Source organism: Lampetra planeri, chromosome 38 (assembly GCF_965212315.1).
Source record: "Lampetra planeri chromosome 38, kcLamPlan1.2.h2, whole genome shotgun sequence".
NCBI lineage: Eukaryota > Metazoa > Chordata > Hyperoartia > Petromyzontiformes > Petromyzontidae > Lampetra > Lampetra planeri.
In genome coordinates, this window is record NC_136144.1 from 7,233,133 (window position 1) to 7,253,545 (window position 20,413).

The 20,413-nt window shown below is 42.8% G+C and overlaps 1 protein-coding gene and 1 long non-coding RNA gene across 3 annotated transcripts in view; one reads left to right on the top strand and one right to left on the bottom strand.

The window, feature by feature from the left end:
• Positions 1-4,346, top strand: part of LOC144731253 (sushi, von Willebrand factor type A, EGF and pentraxin domain-containing protein 1-like) — a 34,605-nt gene extending 30,259 nt beyond the window's left edge. For both annotated transcript variants that reach the window (XM_078612280.1, XM_078612281.1), the window contains exon 29: positions 1,217-4,346. In XM_078612280.1, coding sequence (XP_078468406.1) covers positions 1,217-1,263 — 47 coding nt within the window. In that variant the 3' untranslated portion in view covers positions 1,264-4,346. The remainder of the gene's footprint in view (positions 1-1,216) is intronic.
• A 4,251-nt stretch (positions 4,347-8,597) lies between these two features.
• On the bottom strand, positions 8,598-20,171 carry LOC144731254 (uncharacterized). The gene is made up of 5 exons (XR_013587930.1): positions 19,998-20,171; positions 16,362-16,458; positions 13,899-13,978; positions 10,916-11,113; positions 8,598-9,466 (listed from the first exon to the last, which is right to left on the bottom strand). It is a non-coding gene; the product is annotated as an uncharacterized LOC144731254 (long non-coding RNA).
• Positions 20,172-20,413: the final 242 nt, after the last annotated feature.

Genomic DNA, 20,413 nt, shown 5'->3' on the forward strand with positions numbered 1-20,413 from the left:
CTCAGGTTAAGCACCGCTCTGAGCTGGCTCACTTAGGCCAGAGCCAAACCTGCGCCGAGCCGTAGCTAAGAATAGGGCTCTTTAGGGATAGGCAATTGGTATGGCGATAGTAGCCAGGCCTGGCCATCTGACTCCCTTCAGCTGCATTCATGAAAGACATAATTGAATGTGGGCGCTGATGTAATGACAGTACTGCTCTTCATCTCCTTCTTGTTCTGTAATATATTCTGGGATCATAAAAGGAGCAAGCTTACTCCGGCTTGCTCAATGAGAGCGCAAAGTTGTACTGTGTGGAAGGAGAGATGGACACAGATAATCGTAGTGGTATCAAAGACAAATACACAAACTTACAAAGTGATTCATAGTTATTTTCAGGTTACATCATCGTGTAGGATTAATATCAAATGCAACTATCTCCCTCCACCACCCAACACCTCATGGGCAAAGAGGCCAACTGATTGTTTTTTTCAGCAAATGCAAGCAATACGTGTACTTCCTACTTATGGACTCGGATCAGGAAGGTCTTTCATGCGAGAACAGAGCTTGTGTTCACACCAGATGCTGCTGGATGTCCGTCGTATAAAATTGATTTTTAAAAATCTTTTTTTTGCAGCATTCCACAATTTTTTTAATCAAAAAAACAAATCAAATGCCTCATTTGCTGATGTGACAACTTGATTTTGTTGGCTGTCGGATGGTGGAGGGGGATGGTTAAACATTTACACTATACCTACACTAACCCATAAGAAACTCATGATCGTAATGGTCGTGAACCCCGATGTATTATACTGGGGTTCTTCTCCTTCTTGCTTGTAACATCTGGCAAACCAAGAAGCATTTGTTTTAACAGGCCTGACAAAGCTGTTGGGACTCAAAACAGTTTAAACCAGCCCACAGTGTACCCACTTAAACAAATGCTGCTGGAAAACATTGCTCTGGAAAGTTCATAGGCTGATAGACTTGAAAATTTAATATTTTATGTTCATGGGGGATGTTATATATTTTTTCTTAGTCCTAAAATGTATTTTATAGTGGTATTCATTCTTGTAATAGTGACAATGATAATTAAGTGGCCTGACTCTTATCCATGGTGGTATGGGGATTATCTTCATGGATCCTATTGTCCACCACAATGATTTGTGAACGCGCCACTCTTTTAACATCCCACTCTCAACACACCACTCCCTCTACCCTCTCCAAACACCACTGCCCATAGGGGACCCCTCCAAAGGTCTTCAGTTGGAGCAGCAGCATCTCACATAAGCGATGTTTCCTTGGCTCCTGGAACGAGGAGGAGGTGGGCGCAGTTGCAAGAGGTGCTACCCAGACAGTGTCTGGTGTGGCTCAAACAACAGCATCTCCTGGTGTGGCTGACACTGCAAGCTCTTTTCTGAAAGCATCTTTACTTGTTAATTTAGGAAAGCTCCACTAAGTGTTTAAGACTCTTGCATGATAATCTTGCTCTAAACGTTTGTTCATTTCCTTTGGTCTGAATAAAAAAACGAAGAAAAAATATAATTTGCGTTTAATCGTAAAATGAGTGATGCAATACCATTAGCATTTTCAGGACAATTCCTCAACACTGTTTCTCAACCACTTTTTGTTGTCATTGCGATATTCACCTATCTTAACTTAAAACCATATTCAGTACAATATTTAAAATGCGACTTTTTGGGAATTGATGTATATCATCATGTGCATGTGTGGCATGGGCAGATGTGTGAACATCTTTAGAAAATGATAGTTACACCACCACAACACCAACACTGCACTGGGTGCAGGCGGGTCAATTGGTCAGGGCGGATATGTGATGGTCGAATATATAATGTACTGTATGGTCATAAGCTAACATAAACGCAATGGACATGGTTGCTCTTTTGAAGAGGGACCATCGCCTGGGCTGTAATGCTAATGTGTATCTTGATTAATATATGTATGTATGTTATCAGGCAGTGTTAATAACAATGGTATTGATTTTCTTTCGTTTGTGCTTATACACCATTGCCAATGCAATCATTTTTTTTAAACTGCGGTCTGGATGGCTCATCAGTAAAATGTCAGCATTAATCTACCATGATCAACGTGAAACCTATAACGGTGTTGTGGAAATTCATTTCAAATGATATTATTTTTATTATTACCCTTTTTTACCTATAAAAGTCTCACCACATCAAGACTTTTGCATGGGGGTCCTGTAAAGTGTTTCTTCTCAGTTGCAGCCGCCTGTTGCTGTGTGTAATCCTGATTGAGCAATTTTCAATTATTTGTTATAGCATTGGGATGTTTGGCCAATACCAGTTACATTGTGTGTTTTTAGCTTTGGGAGGAAACCAGAAAAACGTGACAAAACCCCCGCAAAACATACACTGTTAATGTAGAAAAGACACCCAAGTCAAGAATCAAACCCATGATTTGATTGTTGTGAGGCACACGCACTACCACTGCGCCACCATGCCACCCTATTTTCTTTTCTTTTTCTACTTTGGCAAATGGAAAAAATATACATGTGAATTTATTTGCGTATAAAATGTTTGAGAGTATTTTGTGGCCAAAAATGCGTTTAATAAACTCTTAAGCTCAACACAAGTTAGAAATTCCAGCCTCAGACGTGAATTTGCATTGATGCAGTTAGGAGCAGCTCACAGATTAAATAAGTTGGGCTGAAACTGAAGTCTTGGCTGGCAAATTCCACTTGTATTGAAGCTTATAAGCCTGTAAAACATGCAACCTGAGAATGCTTCACACGATGATGAAACTAGAATTCCGAAGAAAACCTGTCTTGGCCTCGCTGTGCGCTGCATTGCACCGCTATCCAAGTAGTTAACCTCGCATCCAATAAACTTTCAGAGCCAGGGTGAACATCCGACTCCAAACGTAATTTAGTAAATTGAACGAGGTGAAACTGCTGGGAAACCACAGCACAAATACAGCATCTTTCAATACTTGGAAATATCAATACAATGAATGAACATTACAGCATCATTACATTACCCTAGATAACATGTTTCTCAACAATAGATCCTGGATGGACCAGGCACCTACATTAGCACTGCATAGCTATACAAGAGAACAAGCTGTGTTAAATAAAGGCACATCGTACAATCATCACACTGCACCCCAAATGTACAACACTACATATAACAGAGCTGTGGATGAGACATTTCGTCATCCTTGCTCTCAAGATCTCAATATAGTTACTTGAGTACAGGTTTGACTCGACTTATTCAATTACAAGTAACATTCACAATAAGGCAAGTTTCAGGCTTCATTGTTAACTAGGCCTCGTATTTATCATAACAATTTAACAGCATTATAAAGGCATTTACAGCATTATAACGGCATTCCCGATATTATAAGAACATAAACGAACTTGCAGACAATGATTATTAAAGTCCCACAATGTACAGTTACAGCTGTCTTCACTGGGATGTGATTTGTGCCACCATCTTGAACTCTGTGTAATGGCGGACTCCAGCCTCGTGGCTGAAAGACTGTCAAATCGTAACCTCCTGGTCACGTGACCAAACTCAACCTCAAAACAGGAAATTCCTGTATACACACACCCCCACTCCTGCCGTGGAGCAAAACACCTGCCGGTAGGCAGAACAAAACCTCACGTATAAAAATCATCATCATCACAATCCATGGGCAGATAGCCCGGAGGTGTCCACTGCACATTCCGTAATTTGTCTGTTTTAACTTTCCTCTGTCTTGTGCCAATATGCTCAAGTCGTGCACATCTTTCTCGCACCAATCTCTTATGTCATCAAGACATTCTCTGGTAGGTCTTCCTCTCTTTTCTGTTCCTTCCATTTTTCCCCTGAACACTTTAAATTTTCCTGTTGTCCATTCTCCATGTGACCAAATAGTGCCAGTTTCTGTCTCATCACCACCTGCATCAGAGGTCTTCTATGTGCAACCTTTTTCTTTCGTCTCCGTTGGTCACTCTTTGGGTCCAGCTTAATGCATTGTTTTTCTGTAGCAATACGCACAAATTATTAAATTCCACAGCGCAGACAAACCTACACCCTTGTTGATCTTATTTTATGTTCCTGATTATTAGCACTACGGATGAGCTGAAAATACGTGCATCGCTTGAAGAACGACCAAGCCTGCCTCAAAGTTACTGCATTGTCAAAACTGTCACACCCGTCACATTTTTTATTCACAATAGTTTGAATGTAAGATGAGCACAAGTATAATGTATTATACAAATTACACCAATTTAAATTTTTTTGTATAATTTTTCTGTTAGTACAAGCTACTGAATTACAGTACATTTCATTTAGCAGTCCTAATCTCCCAAGAATAAAGGTTTGGCAATAAAATTTAAAGTCTGGAAAATATTCAACTGCTTTTGCATTGTCATTTACATTTTAGTTTGTGTCATCAATGAAGTTGATATGAAATGTATGAAAAAAATAACCAGCTTCTCAATGTGGGCATAACACGACATGTGTGAATTAAAGGGTATGTAGATGGTGCACAGGTGATTATTGTTATAATGGAACGTGACAAGGCTAAAAGTTCGAAAAGTAAAATAACACAGAACTCTGTAAAATCATGAAAAAATGACCTCAAACTGATATAATATCCGTAAAGAGAGCAAAATGGAACTAAAACACATTATAGAAATACAATTGGTGGAGGAAATGTCTACTGATCTCCGAGATAAATTCAGATACCCCACGAAATGAACCATATTACATAGAGGATGGCTCCAGGTATCACACCTGAGGAAACCACTGCCTTTTCATATTAAAAATTAACTTTTTATTTTATTTTACCAGGTTAGGCCCACGGAGCTATGTAGCTCTTTTTTCAGAAGTGACCTGACCACAAATGATAGCTCAACGAAGTGGATTACCGCGTGGAAATTTATAGCAGCCAAATATTCTAAACCCATTTGCTTCTAAATGTGGATGGAAAAAACTGGAGGACCGAGGGAAAAATCCACGCGACCATGGGGAGGACATACAATCTCCAAATATACAGCAGGCGTCGGGTGCTGGGATCGAACACGCGCCCTCACATTGCTGTATTACACGAAGGGAAACGTCTTAGGCCCACATGAAATTACCGTAAATTGCGTTAATTGGCTGAGCGGGTGCACACCTGACATCGTCTGGGTAGCGTCCTTTAGGAGCTAACCTCAGCCTTGTAGCGCTATGAGGCCGTCCATAAATGACGTCACGCGATTTTGGACGAATTTTGACTCCCACCCCCCCGTCACACATCGTCACAAATGTCTGACCCCCCCCCCTAGGTGCGTGACGTCATTTATGGACAGCGCCTATGACAGAACGCTCTTTCCATAGAGCAGGGTGGGGGAGGGGGGAGATCCCTGTTTAATGGAAGTCGGCCACACTAATTGCAGGCGATTGACACCTTGTTTGCTGCAGGTATTTCTAATTTTCAATCACCCCTTCTCCCTGTTACAGGTGGACCCCACTCTCTATTGTATTCTCCCGTGCCACCACTTATTTGTGCCATGTGACACCCCCGTGTAGCCTTAACAGACTGTTGTGGTAAGTGTTGTTAGCGAACACCTATGAAGGCCGGCATAGCACACGAAGGGGTTGGTGGCCAGCACCACGCCCAACCACCTTTGTCTTCCCATTGGGGATGTTTACTACACACCGCACCAGGTACTCATTTAAGATTAAGTCGACTTAGGGGAGGCCCAAGACCGGTTCAGACAATCGTCACTGGTGTTGGCCATGAGCGGAAATCGAACCCTGGTGGCCAGGTTCATCGCGCGGCGCGCTAACCGCTACACCACCGCTCCCCGCATCCACCCCCACCCCCTGCAACAGCACCCTGGCCCCCACCTCCACCCACTCCCCACCTCAGCCTCCCACCTCCCCCCATGACTGAATCCACTCAACAGACGCGTCGTAGTAGTTATTGTGCTGATTGGGATCTCCGAGGTCTAACAGTCGGGTATTTACTCCCGAGGATTCCTTTGAGGAACTATCCGATGGTTAAATCTTGACTTAAAGCTTTCGTGACCGCAGAAATTCATATTCTTTGGGTCTTTCGGCAAAGTCACGTAGATAGAAAAAAATATCACTATCTACGTGACTTTACCGAAAGACCCATAGAATATCCGACAGTTGTTTCCGACGCTAGGCGTTTGGCTCGATCCAACAGGGCAGTTTACATCGCAGCGCCCCCGAATTTGGTTTCATGGTATTATTGGATTTTGGCACTAAACGATTAACCGGGTCAGAGTGATAAAGTGCGGGAAAACACAGACAATGGGTGGGGAAACATTTTAAAATAAAAATTATTAATTTTAATTGAATTTTTTTACATACGTGACTTTACCGAAAAAACCCAAGAAAATGGGTGGGGGGTTAGGCAGCGTTCGAGAATTTTCTCGCTCTGCACTCTCGGGTCGTACCCGACTTAGGCTGCTTACTTGCAAGGATTTATTGCTGCCTAAAGGTATTGAGCAAGACTGTGGTCTACGGTTGTGGTTGTCCATGGTCTTGAAGAAGTGTTTGGGTCTCGATGCTGTAGGGCCGCGAGCGCAACCGGCGGCTTGTCCGTGGGTGTGTGAAGGGGAGTGGTGGTAACAGTGGTAGGTTTAACCACCCTGGAGTGTGAGCTCACAATCCTTGAAAGATCTGGACAATGCCCCATAGGTGAGCTCCTCCGGCAGGCAAGGCTGCGTTGGCTGGGCCATGTAGCCCGCATGCCCAGCCACCGCATGCTTAAACCGCTTTTGTTCGGCCGGATCGAGGGGGCTAAATGGGCGCGGCACAGGCTAGAGAAGAGGTGGAGTGATGTGGTACAGGAGGGCGTAAAGCTGAGTGGACTTGCCGATGACTGGTACCAGCGGTGTCAAGATCAGCCTCTGTGGAGGAGGCTCGTGAAGGACGCTGCTACTGGGCAGTTGGAAGCAGTCGCCCTCCAACAACAACGGAGGGCAGACGAGCGACGTTCACAACAACGAGCGGAGCGCCGGGCGGCTAAAACATATCAAGTTGGCACAGTAGGGGGTACAGATGGTGCATCGGCCCAGTCATCTCAGTTAGTCGACCCGTGGCACCTGCTGGGACTGCCCCGTGGCCTCCTGCCAGCGGGCGTTCGACACTTCACGTGGCCTCAACGTACACATAGCCTGGCACAAGCGCCGTGGAGACCTCATCGCTTAGTGGCGAATGGAGGTTGTTGTTGGTACAGTGGTTAGCACGCCGTTGTCTGTGTGAAGCGAGAGTAGTAGTGCTGAGGCTAGCGCTGTGTGGGAGTGCGTGTGGGCATCGTAAGCGCACGTCGGGGGTGTGATGCGCGTAATTCCCGCCGATGAGTGAATCCGGAGCAGCCTCAGTCGGCCAGCATGTCTTGTCAAAACGACGGAAACGCGGGTGGCAGGCGCGGTGTGATGAGGTGGACGAGAGGGAAGAGGTCGTCGTGGTGAATGTCGAGCCCCAACGAGTGAACCAACCACGTGTAATGTGGCCCGGCCGGCTAGTAAAGTGTGCTCAAGGCCCGATGCGTGGCCAGGATTTAGATTATTTTGCTGTTAGAAATTTCCACACGATGAGCCACTTTGTTGAGCTACCATTTGTGGCCAGGTCGCTTCTAAAAAATAAGTGAATATCTCAGTGGGCTTTACCTGGTAAGAAAAAAACCTCACAGTTTAGTTGTATTTGTATATATTTTAAGTGATTTGTTTACCTTTCCTATCTGTGAAAAAGAGCTTCATAGCTCATCGGATTCCTCCAGTCTAAATATTCTGATGGCAACCCCCATTCAACGTCGTTGCCGTGACGTCATCCGGTCTATGTCTAAGTAAATACAGTCAGGCTATTTCTTTACTGCTTTTAAAATATTGTGAGCTTGACTTTGGAACATATATTTGTGCAAGAGTTGTTATTGTGCATGTTGTCGTGTGCCATATCGGCTTTAATATACATTTTCTGCGTGTTAAACTAAGGTGCTAACAATCTGTTAAAATGCTATATATTTACGGTGCTTAAATGCCTCGGCAACTCAAGAGTACCTCGCATCACGTCTTATCTCAAATATTCGAAGGGCACCTCCCCAGTGACAGCTGTCTGTGCACCACAATATGACTGCAAGTAGACAGTCAACCAGTAGAGGTAGGCGAAGATTACTATTTGGCAAATTTGGCAACTTTTCATCATGATACAGGCAGAACATGGCTTAGTCATTTTAAACAATATCAGATCTTTGAAGCAGAGAGCACGTATTTATGATTCATCCACCCGCAGTATTAACCAGAGGGGCTTGCAAGATTCCAACCCCAAACCTCTAGCAGAAGTGGCGAATACCCTTCCGCTGGGCCCTGTCATCAGTTCTACGTGCAGGAGTTTGGCTGTTACAGCGCAGAACCATGGCGGAATTATGACATTTGGAAGCCTTCAGCTAGCAATGGATAAACAATTCTTGATGATCATGATGATGAAAATGTATCTGTCCATTGACCTGTATTTTGAGCATTATTTTTGTCAAATGTTGCATTCGTATCAGATATCAAATATGCAGTGAATCTATGTCACTATATTAGTGCGTGCATGCGCTTACAAAAAACGCATCAGTCAGGAAAAATTCGAGATCCCACGGTGTTCTAGTTTATGACTTCTGAGCTCCATTTAATATAACAATGTTATGTTTAATTTTTTTTGATCTGCCCTTCAATAATGGGTGTTTAACATTGAATTAATTTCACGATCAAAGCTGTATAGTTGGATCTGCATTTCATTTCTTAACGTGTGCCATTAAAATCACATCAAATTTTACAACTGTTCAATGCGGAAATAATTTTAAGCCGTTTTTTTAAATATCACTTCTCTTTTGCAGGCAATACATTCCCAACGTGTCATAATTTCATGACATTGCTTTTGCACTGTAGACACAAAATTAATTTAGCTTTTTTATTGATTAAATTGTAATCCAAGATAGCACACTAGAAAAATAAAACCATTACACTACAGTCAACGGATGTTGAACGACAATAAAATCATTGTACTATAAATCAACAGCTAAAATCAATTAGTTAAAATGACATCATTTATTTTTAAATCAGGAATTTATGTGATTAATGAGGCTATTGTTCATTGTAAGTTAACGCTTGTTTAATTATATCAAATTTGTATATTATGGTCGACATGTTGCAGTTATAATAGAATGTAAGTAATGAGAATAAGTCAATCTGGCCAACTGAAATATAGCCGTGTGCATTATCATTAGGAAATCGGTGAAGCCAATTGTCGTGATATTTTCTATCATGAGCAACATGGTTCCCTACCGCAGTCATTCACCCAATTAGTTTGCTTCGTATGGTCCTGTCTGCAGTAAAGATAATACCCACGTCTTCTGGAATGGGAACTGTCACAATCAAAGTACAAGTAATCGTCCACATTATACATGTTTTTATAGGTGAATCTCGGCGATAGCGTTGCTTTGACTTGTGACGGAGGCCTCAAACAGAACCCTGCAGAGAGCAGAACACACGTTAGTCAATTCGCTGTTTTTTCAGTACTCATGCCCAGCCACGTGGAGATACCAAGCACGAGAAAAATCCAGCGGCTGCTTTTGCACAAATAAACAGCATTTGTCTCTAGCAATGACAGCTCACTCGGCATTAATGTTACGCACTTAGAATACTAGAATACTGCACATGCGAAATGGGAAACGTTTCACTCATCCATCATCCCTCTTTGGGTGATAATTGAGGTAACCAACTTGTGGAATAGCAGCAGTGGTTGTCCGTTGGAGAAACTGGGCCCCACAATAGTAATGTGGAACTTCCACTACCCCCACACTCATTTGAGCAGGAAATCAAGCACAACTACGTATATATACAATGTAAAATGCACATACACAATTGGCGTTATTGTACAATTTATACTCCGATTCTAATTAAGCAAAAATGTATCAAAAACGAACTTGCAGTATTGGGCGTGAGGATTTTTATTTTCAATTGTTATTAGTTCACGTGATGCGTCCATGGACAAGAGCTACAATGTGCCACAAGCATTACACTTGCTGAACTTTAAACTAGATTCGAAGCTCTACATTTCCAGATAGTGTTAGAAATGGTTAAGAGCCACTGATATTTGTTATAGCCTGAAGTCAAACTCAGGTAATAGGTTTCCAGCCCAATTTTCTAAACATTACCATAAGCCCCCGGGGTTCCGTAAGCCCCCGGGGTCCCGTAAGCCCCCGGGGTCCCGTAAGCCCCCGGGGTCCCGTAAGCCCCCGGGGTCCCGTAAGCCCCGGGGTCCCGTAAGCCCCCGGGGTCCCATAAGCCCCCGGGGTCTCATAAGCCCCCGGCTCTCGCATAAACTGCGTTGCGACGTAATTTTATGTCTGTTGAAGGCGAACGATACGGCAATCTATTCCACTCGACGAGCTCTACATGATGCGCGAATCAATGTTTTTTTTCTTCTGCGCATTCGTCCTCGTTGCTGTGCTTGGACGACACGACAACAGAATTATCTGCGCCAGGTGGGTCGCGGCGTTAATGTGCGTGGTGGGACGGAGTCGCCAAATTTTTTTTGTATTTATTACGATTTGGACTTCCGTTTATTCGGGACCCCTGTTTCCCACCCTAAGGTTCAATTGTGGAATGGTCCCTTCATGAATTGCTTAGCGTGGAAAGCGGCAAATTTTCCACAGAGAGTTCATCATTATATGAAAAAACATTCGGTGAATAATACTGTGACCATGTTAACTGGATTATGGCACATGCCTTGTAGCCCTCACTTTCATTTTCTTGCGAATTTGTTTTTACAATGGCTTCTGAAAAATGCGTATACCTCATTCACTAATTTTTGCATGTAAGGCGCCACACGTAATAAATATTTGAAGTGCCAGTGTAGTCAAATTAAATTGTCTCTCCCAAACGTAAAGTGTGTGAAATTGAATGTATATGATTTACCACCACATGTGTTCCATCTAAAAGCCCCGAGGGAGCCGGGTGGGGCCCATTGTCCATCGTAGCATTGTAGATTGTAGCCTTCATATGGCTGTCGATTTGAGCATGTGACCCTCACAATATCTCCCTGTGTGAAAACATTTTTGCTTTTGTGCTGGTCTGAAAGACGTCCAAAGGGATCTATTGGTTGATCACAAGTACCTGTTGAGGAAAGCAAATTTGTAAAAAAATCAAATTGGAAGATAAACAATTTATTAATTAACAGGAATGTTAGTGACATTTTGCTCTGTAAGACACGGACACCCATGGAGCAGTTGCCCGCACAATTCCTTGAAAGGTGAGCAACACATATATACTGTGCCCCATGAACAGCCTTCACTGTCTTCCTTGGCTACATGACACGATGGGCCCCCATCACCACCGATTCCCACAGCTTCAAAATCATTCCCACACACATGCAGACATCTCCACTGAATGCACCAATTTTAGCATTTGTATGCATCGCAATACCCAACACACGTATCTTACGTGTGAAATTGCACACATCTGGAGATATCACTTGGGGGAGCAATTATCATGCCACTCAGGTTTAACGTGGACAAGATCAAGATTTGAGCCATTCAGATCTCCAGAAGTCTAGTATCTTGGATAAATATGATTGGGTGGCCTGCAATGGTTAAGAGTATCTGTGGATACTTTCACCAGAACAATAGGTCTTCAATAAATAGGCGTAGCGTTTGTTGGCCACCCACCCCCTCATGCGCCGTGCCGCCTTCACAAGTGCTCGTTGACAGGACAATTCCCAAGTCTGTCAAAATCTATATGATTATATGTACACTGTATATACACGTAAGTCATGATTAGTACATATGTAGTACCGTTGAGGACGCGTGCACACCGGAGTAGAGGCACACGTATTTATTTCACAACAGTCACTGGGGACATACAGTACTGGAGGGGGTATCGGCCCCCTCACCCGGATAGCTGGGAACACACGGCTAGCTACCCCTAGCCTGCCTCCTAATCCTCCAATTACTGGGCTAGGGGAGGCTGTCTGGCCCGACACTGGTCAGTCGGGCTACGGTACCCGGAGTCCCAGAGTCCTGGCTCTGGTTCACGGGACCACGCCGCTGGCTCGGTCCTGCGCGGCCCTGACAAGGGCGGCGTCCCAGGGGAGTCCAGGGCTCTAGCTAGGCAGTCTTCGGTCTTCAAGAGTTTACTTAAACATTCTGCCCCGAGCCCTCTGACACATCCCCCTTTATACTCTACCCCTGCTGAGGGGTGGGGCCCCGGGCTGCCTGGTGCGGACGTCGTTGAGAGCACCCCCCCCCCCCGTGCACACACGTAGCCCCGCCCACTGTGTTTGTTTCCCATAAGCTGCCATGCATAACGGCTCTCTCTCTAACACCCCTACACATATACACTGCAAATAGGACCCCACAATGTGCCTAACGTTTAGTTGAAGCACCTTTATCGACTCTTTTAAATATGTAGAATATAGTTCATCAATACTTATAAAGTAGACTTACTTTTTTATTTATTTATATTGTACGATCAACCTGTGAATGGGTAATGCCATAACAATGTGACATAGGGTCTGGCTTGTCTGGAGCAACTACACCATACCCCATATTATATTGGAGAGTAGTGATTCACATTATAAATAACGTGATTAGCACTACGACTCCTTGCCCTACAATAGACTTTTAGGTCTCACAGGGTCAATTCCAAAATGGCTCTCGTGGCACTCGGGGCACCATTTAAGAATAATTTCTATATTCAAAAACATTTATACTTTTGCAGCCGATATCAGTATTCATAATCGCATGTTGGGTGGGTTAGGCATGCAAATACAGTGGAACCTCGGTGTACGACCGCTTTGGAATACGTCCAATTTGGTATACGTCGTGTTTTGTCGAGAGAAAAACTGTCTTGGGATCCGACGCGTTTGCTAGAACTTGTATGGGTCTGGATGAGTCACCGCGTACAGAACCCGCATATACCCCGTTCACGACTGAAACAAAGCGAGAGGGGCTGGGTGGCGTGGGGGGAGAGGGGCGGGGGACGTGTGGGAGAGGGGCGGGGTGGCGTGGTGGAGAGGGGCGGGGGACTTGGGGGAGAGGGGCGGGGGACGTCGGGGGCTGCCCCCATGGAGGGTGGAGCCCCGGGTCTCGGCGCGCACAACGTGCGGGGTTGAGGCACGCCACGTGACCAGCGCAGCTGGCAACAGCGCGGTCACGTGGCTTCTGTATGCATTTTAGTAATTAGTGTCTAAATTATTTTATACAACCCCATTAATGTACAATATGCCATATAAAATATCATTTATTTTCCACTGGAACGCATTATTTCCTTTCCCTTTATTTCTTATGGGAAAAATTCGTTTGGTATACGTAATTTTCGGTATAAGTCCTACCTTCTGGAACGAATTAACGACGTATACCGAGATTCCACTGTATATGGTGCAACTCTGACTCCCTGGATGCCTCCATCGCGTGCCGAGGATGCTTAACATGTCTCAAGCAAAACGTCCTATCTAATGAAAATTGTTCTTCAGCTTCCCAGTGAGCTGCAACATTAATCATTGGTATTCTTTGGTTCTTTCGGTAAAGTCACGTAGGTAAAAAATGTAATAAAACAAAAATAAAAACAACTAAATTAAATCACGACGTTTCGGAGGCAACACAAGCTTCCGTCATCAGGTGGAACTGCCACAGCAAAATTACTGTAGTGAGTAGAGAGAGCTATTTGTGACAAGCGAGTATATAGGGTAAGAGGGGGGGAGGAGCCAGGGAGGACGGAGACTACGTCAAGTGACAGCCGGACGAGATCCAGGAAGTCAGAGCCACACTGGGATCTTAACTCAAAATATTTAGATAATGATATAAGCCCTATGACTACATCGACATTTGGCAAGAGTGTAAACCATTTTCACTTAAACTCCTTGTAAAACTCATCTTTACATGATACAAGGGTGGTAACTTACGCTGACATGTAGGGGACTGTGAAGGGTACCACGTTTGATCTTCCTGACAGGTCTGTTGATCAGAACCTGCCACCATGTAACTGGGTGAAAAAGCAGAAGATTCGCCATCAGCATCATACTTTACATACACAAGAGGACAGGATGCAGGACGTTCAACTGCCTTAGAGATTACACGATTATCACATTTGGCTGCGTACGGTGGGAAACAAGTTCAACGTACATACATACAAATGCGAAGGAGAAAGTCTGGTGCGGAGAGAAGACAATGCAGGGTTAGGGGCGGTGGGAACAAAATGAATTAAGGAGGTGCAAGGAAGACCACGCGGGGTGGAAGACCTGAATTTCACGGAGGGATTCAAATGCTGGGCGGTGGAGAGGCAGAGGGTGGGGGTAGGGATTTCCACGGGTCGAGTAGCGATGATAAGAATGCCATACCTGTCAACTCCTTATCAGTGCCTACCTTATTACAGACCAATTCAGACCTTATTGGTCACCCGTGCCCTTATAAATCTCAACGTTCATCCTACAAAGTCCCATCACAAGAGAGAAACGCAAACAAATAGACAATTACTATTAGTAATTGTATGTACCTGAAAACTAAATTTCCCTGTACAATAATACGGATAGACCGTATGGGTTGACAGGAATGGAATGCATGTATTTATGTTGAACTTCTTTCGCATCGTACTTAGCCAACAGTGCAACACAGAGGTGCGGGGGGAAGAACAAACTAAAACGCAAAAAACTGTTGTAAAAAAATGTTTTTCAATCCATATTTAAAGTGCATAGATCCAGTGGCTTCCTTAACCAGATGGCCACGGAAGCGCATCTGAGCGAATAGTGGGGGAATTGGGGAACAATCCTGGATGCGGAGTGCTAGATGGATTGAAGCAGCAAAAGGTTGGATAGTGGCAGGCTGGACAGGTGACTGCAGTATTCAATGCATGAGCTGATAAGGGCGTATGTGAGTGCAACAGCGGTGAAGCTTGTAACACAATGCTACATGTTATTGTTCTGGAGAATGGGTAGAAGTGATATGACAGTGTGGTGTATGCGAGGAGCAAATAAGAGGTTAGAGTTGAGGAAGACATCAGGGTAAAGGATCCAAGGAAGAGATTTAACAATGCCGTTGGAAGAGTGACAGGTAAAAACACAAGGCGTGGATGTGGAGGAGGTGAGAAATACAATCACTTTATGGCAATCCATGTTGAGCTTTAGTTGGTGACAAGACAACAGTCGCAGGGAGACCGAGATGTCAGAGACACTGAACTAAAGAAAAATATCAGCAGCATAATACTAGAAGCCTTACGTCCAGATGAGGGCACCAAGATGGAGAGTGTAGTGCAAGAACAGCAGTGGACCAATAAACTGGCGAAGACCAAGAGTAAATTGTTAACCTTCACAAAGCACCTACCAAACATCAAGGCAGTAACCTGCCAGCCACTGTGATGGATGAGAGGTTGTAAAATGAACAAGTAATGCGGCAACAGGAATCCCCAATAACGGATATTCTACATATTTAGGCCAGATTTTAAAGACATGACACTAAATCACTATTTTATGAGGCACTGTATTTTCAGCACTATTCCAACTCAACCTGCTTAGCTTCTGACATCTGATGAGATGTGGCACATTCAGAGTGAGCTGGTATCATAGACCACTTCAACAGGACTCTCTTACTTAAGAGTAAGGGCCATAAAATGTGACCTCTGGTGAATCGATACATCGCATTGATGCACGTTGATAAGGGGCCATCAGTTTGATTCCTTCACCAACATGTTTTCCCCATTTAAAGTGACATTTCTTTTAAAGCTTGGTCTAAGCACACATGGTGCATCAGTTGAAATGATGGGGCAATTTATTAAATCCCTCTGTCCATCCAGTAAACTTTACAGGGTTCGCCACAGTTAGTCGATTGGGAGGTCACATGTGGCAGGGTTCTGGGTGCGTACTCCGACCTCATGATGTACAAGGTATGCCTTTTGAACAAGTAATTTACGTGACATATAGCAAACCTAATTATTGTAATGTCAAACAATCCCTTGCAAATGTGTATTGTGCCAAGCACCAAGATGGCAATCGATCGTTTCAGGAGATCACATGGCCGAGTGGTAGCACGTTTGCTATTTGTTTCAGAGGTTTGTGGTTCAATTCCAGTAGGTCGCCCTGGTTATTACTGCGGGTGTGTGAACCAAAAGCACACACCATCTGCTTCAGTGTGCATTAAACATTCCCTGACATTAAATGAAACAAGTAGCCATTGTGTGCCGGCTTCATGGTCTATATTTGCCAAATTAAAAAAATTAGCCACTAACTTCTAAACTGGGATTCTATAGAGCAACATGGCCCTTAAAGTGAAACTATTGAAAACTGTGTCTGTGACATAGTGACTTTGTGGTATCTTTGCACGAACAACGGCCCAAATACCAAATGTACAAAACTATAAATTATAATATACATTACCCTTTGTTGCATTTTAATGTGATGGAGCTCCCCAAGGAATAGTCATTCCCAATCCAGTATCCTTGCCATGGTTCAGGTGGAGGTGGGCAATTAAAGACTGCAGAGGATAGCAGAATACAATGGTACATGACAGTCTCATAAAATAGCCATTTATGTCATGTAATATCCTCATATATAATATCCAATTCAATACATGTAAATGTATTGTGAATGAGTCTTGCAATTACAATTGATTAACATTTAAAAAAGTTGTGACTTAGTTTGTTTAAAACTGTGCACTGTAAAAAAACATGTTTTCTTATTAATGTCATTTTGACAAAATTGTTAACCTACATTGTTCTAAATAATTGTCAATTCGTAGTTGTCACCAATATTTATTGTGGTATTTTAAGGCAAGGTTTTCACAACTCTTAATATTTTATAACGTGCGTTTTTACCCAACCAAGTTCTCGTGAGTCGTACTTAACAACGAAATCCATGCAAGGCTACTGCATGATAAAAATGTAACTCTATTTACTAATAGGGGTTTCCCCTTATTTCTGGCAACAAAACTGACACCTTTTGCAAGAAATCATGTTTACATTAACCACAATACTTGCAGACAAAATGCAAACAATGAAAACAATAGTTTAACACGTAGGCTTTCGCGACCAATATTGTTCATAATCAACGATTTTTGGGTTTAGATCGCGTTATTTATAAATGTGTCGTAACCCTCCACCACCCGACACGGCCAATCAGTAAAAAAAGTGTCACGTTGACAAAAGACAAATAGTTCACTGCTTTAGCCCACCGGTGTGTTGAAGCGTGGAACCACAACATTTACAATTTGAGTACGACGTTTCGCTGGTAATTGCATCCAGCATCATCGGGCAATTCGCCAGAATGGTGAGGCTCTGCTGTGTCTCCCGTTCTTATATAGAGCAGCAGCAGGGTGACGTCATCATTAACTCATTAACTCATCAGGTGCAAAGATTTGAGGGGGGGGTTATTGTAATTATATACTTGATTAGTAATAAGGCTATTGTTACGATGCGAGTTGTAGATTAGTAATCATTTGGAATGTGTTCTATTGTGATTATGCTACATTAATAATCAGTTAGTGCTTGTCTCCCTTATAAGGAATTGTAATGCATCTTATTTAATAATACGCTTCCAGGCCGCACTAAGCCTGTAGCTGTCTGAGCGATTAAAGTTATTTCTGTTTCTCTCAATCTCAATGGATTCTCTAATTAGTCTTTGCCAGTAGTAACTAGTTTTACACAACACTTCAACGTTGTCAAAATCAATTGAGTGTCCCTGTTGGCAAGCATGTTCTGCCACTGCCGACAGTTGTGTTTGCGATAGTTTAATATTTCTCTGGTGTTCTTTTAGTCTTACACTAACGTTACGCCCTGTCTGTCCAATATAGCATCTGCCACATACACAATTAATCCGATATACACCTTCTGTTGATAATTTAGGCAATTCGTCTTTAGTGCACGTTACTAGTTGTTGAATTTTGTGTACTGTACCAAATCTTACTGTAATGTTTTGCTTTTGCAAAACACGGGCTAATTTGTCAGTTACTCCTGAGATAAATGGTATTTTTATTGTTTTAATAATCTGATCGCTTTCAGCAGTGTTGCTTTGCGATCGTGATTTGGCATTTAGTGCTCTGTTAATTTGAGCATTATTGTAGCCATTCTGTCTTAGTGCTTCTTTAACATGTTTAATCTCTCTCACTAGACTTTCATCATCTGACACTGTTTTAGCCCGATGTATGAGCGTCTTGATTAGAGAGGATTTCTGAGCTGTGTGATGATGCGATTTCGCATTCAGATAGGCATCAGTGTGCGTTTGCTTTCTGTAAACGCTGTGTGTTATTTTACCATTTAGGCCATGCCCAAGTAAAATATCCAGGAACGGGAGTGTGTTATTCACCTCCATTTCCATGGTGAACTGAATGGCCGGGTTTTGTGCATTGAGATGATTTAGAAAATCGTTAAGTGTATCTTTACCATGTGGCCTGACAACCAAAGTGTCATCCACATATCTAAACCAAAAGGATGGTTTTAATGTGCTCGAGGCAAGTGCTCTGGTTTCAAAGTTTTCCATGTACAAATTTGCTATAGCAGGAGATAAAGGAGAGCCCATTGCTGCTCCCTCCCTTTGTTTAAAGAATTCACCTCTCCATAAGAAGTAAGTGTTATTTAAACAATGGTCAGCGAGTTTCGGAATATCTTTTGGTAAATCTGTATTCTTTACCAGTGTATCAAGTAATTTAAGCGACTCGCTCACTGGAACCTTAGTGAATAGCGAAATCACATCAAAACTCACCAAAATATCATTAGGGTTAAGTTTAATATCTTTGATCATATTCACAAGATGTTCTGAATTTCTTATGAATGATGATGTCCTACCGATGTAGGGCTGTATTTGTTTAGTTACATATTTTGCTAATTTATATGTGGCAGAGCCAATTGTACTGACTATGGGTCGTAAAGGGATGCCGATTTTATGGATCTTTGGTAGCCCATACAGTCTAGGTGGTTTTGAAGCCCTTGGCTTAATTAGGAATTGCTCATTTTTTGGGATTAATGAATTTGCAATGATTGCAGTAGTCTTACGTTCCAGAGTATTTGTTGGATCTCGTTTAATTTTAATGTAGGTACTTTCCTCTAATAAATCTTTAATTTTATTATCATAATCGGCTCGTGACATCACTACAGTAGTGCGGCCCTTATCAGCTGCTAGGATTTGAATATCTTTATTTAAACGAAGCTCTCTTAAGGCTTTTGCCTCGTTCGAGCTAATATTTACTTTCGGTATTTTACTATTCTCAATTATTTTGGCAACCTCGTGTCTAGTCATCTCTGCCTCATTATGTGGAAGGAGTCTTACTGCTGATTCTACCTCAGCAATTATCTCATCCACTGGAATTGTGCGTGGGGTAACGGCAAAGTTAAGGCCTTTAGAAAGGACAGAAATCATGTCAGTGGTTAAATTAGTGTTAGTCAAGTTCATTACGGTTTTGTTTTTAAATTGTTCGTTTTTAATAGGGATTTGTTTATTGTAAAGTCTAGAAAATTTGTTAATTTGGTTAGCATTTGTGACACTTTTTTTACTGATTGGCCGTGTCGGGTGGTGGAGGGTTACGACACATTTATAAATAACGCGATCTAAACCCAAAAATCGTTGATTATGAATGAAAACAATAGTCTGATCATTTATGCATTGTTCTTGAAACGTATTGGTCCACACCAGAGACAGCTTTCCTTAGAGCCTAGTCTCATATGGTGCTCGACCAGATGACGCCAAAAAGGCGCAAAGTTCAAAGACAATGCACTATCAGAGTAATGAGAGCTCGGGGTAAGCATCTACATCATGAGGCATCCTTTGCCAGTACCAAAATATTACTAATAGGGGTTTCCCCCTTTTTTCTGGTAACAAAACTGACACCTTTTGCAAGGAATCATGTTTACATTAACCTTTTTGGCGTCATCTTGTCGAACACCATATGAGACTAGGCTTTAATGAAATATGTCTCTGGTGTGGACCAATGAGTTTTAAGGATAATGCATAAATTATCAGATAATTGTTTTTTGTTTGCATTTTGACTGCAAGGAAAAGTGAAAGTTCACAACTCATCCTTACCACACACTGGGTCCTTGCCTGACCAGGTTCCATTGGCTTGACAGATTCGCGTTGAGGGCCCATTTAGTGTCATTTCATTTTCACAAGTGTATGTAATCTCACTGCCAAATTCCAGCCTAGATGGGAAACTGCTTATAAGATGTGGACCTTCAGCGGGTGAATCACATGTAATTGCTGTGAAATGGAGACAGAATACATTTAAAGAGCAGTGTCTAGTCAAAGAGCTAACCGCTTGGATTTCACAATGAAATATGTTAAAAACAATCACGACACACTTTCCAACTTATACACCACCTTTTGCTTGACATTCCCTCACCAGCCATCAACAACAACAGCCGCCATTCGCCAATAAATGCCGGTGATGCCACCACGGCGCCTGTGCCAGGCAAATTGCACTTTGAGGCAATGTGAAGTGC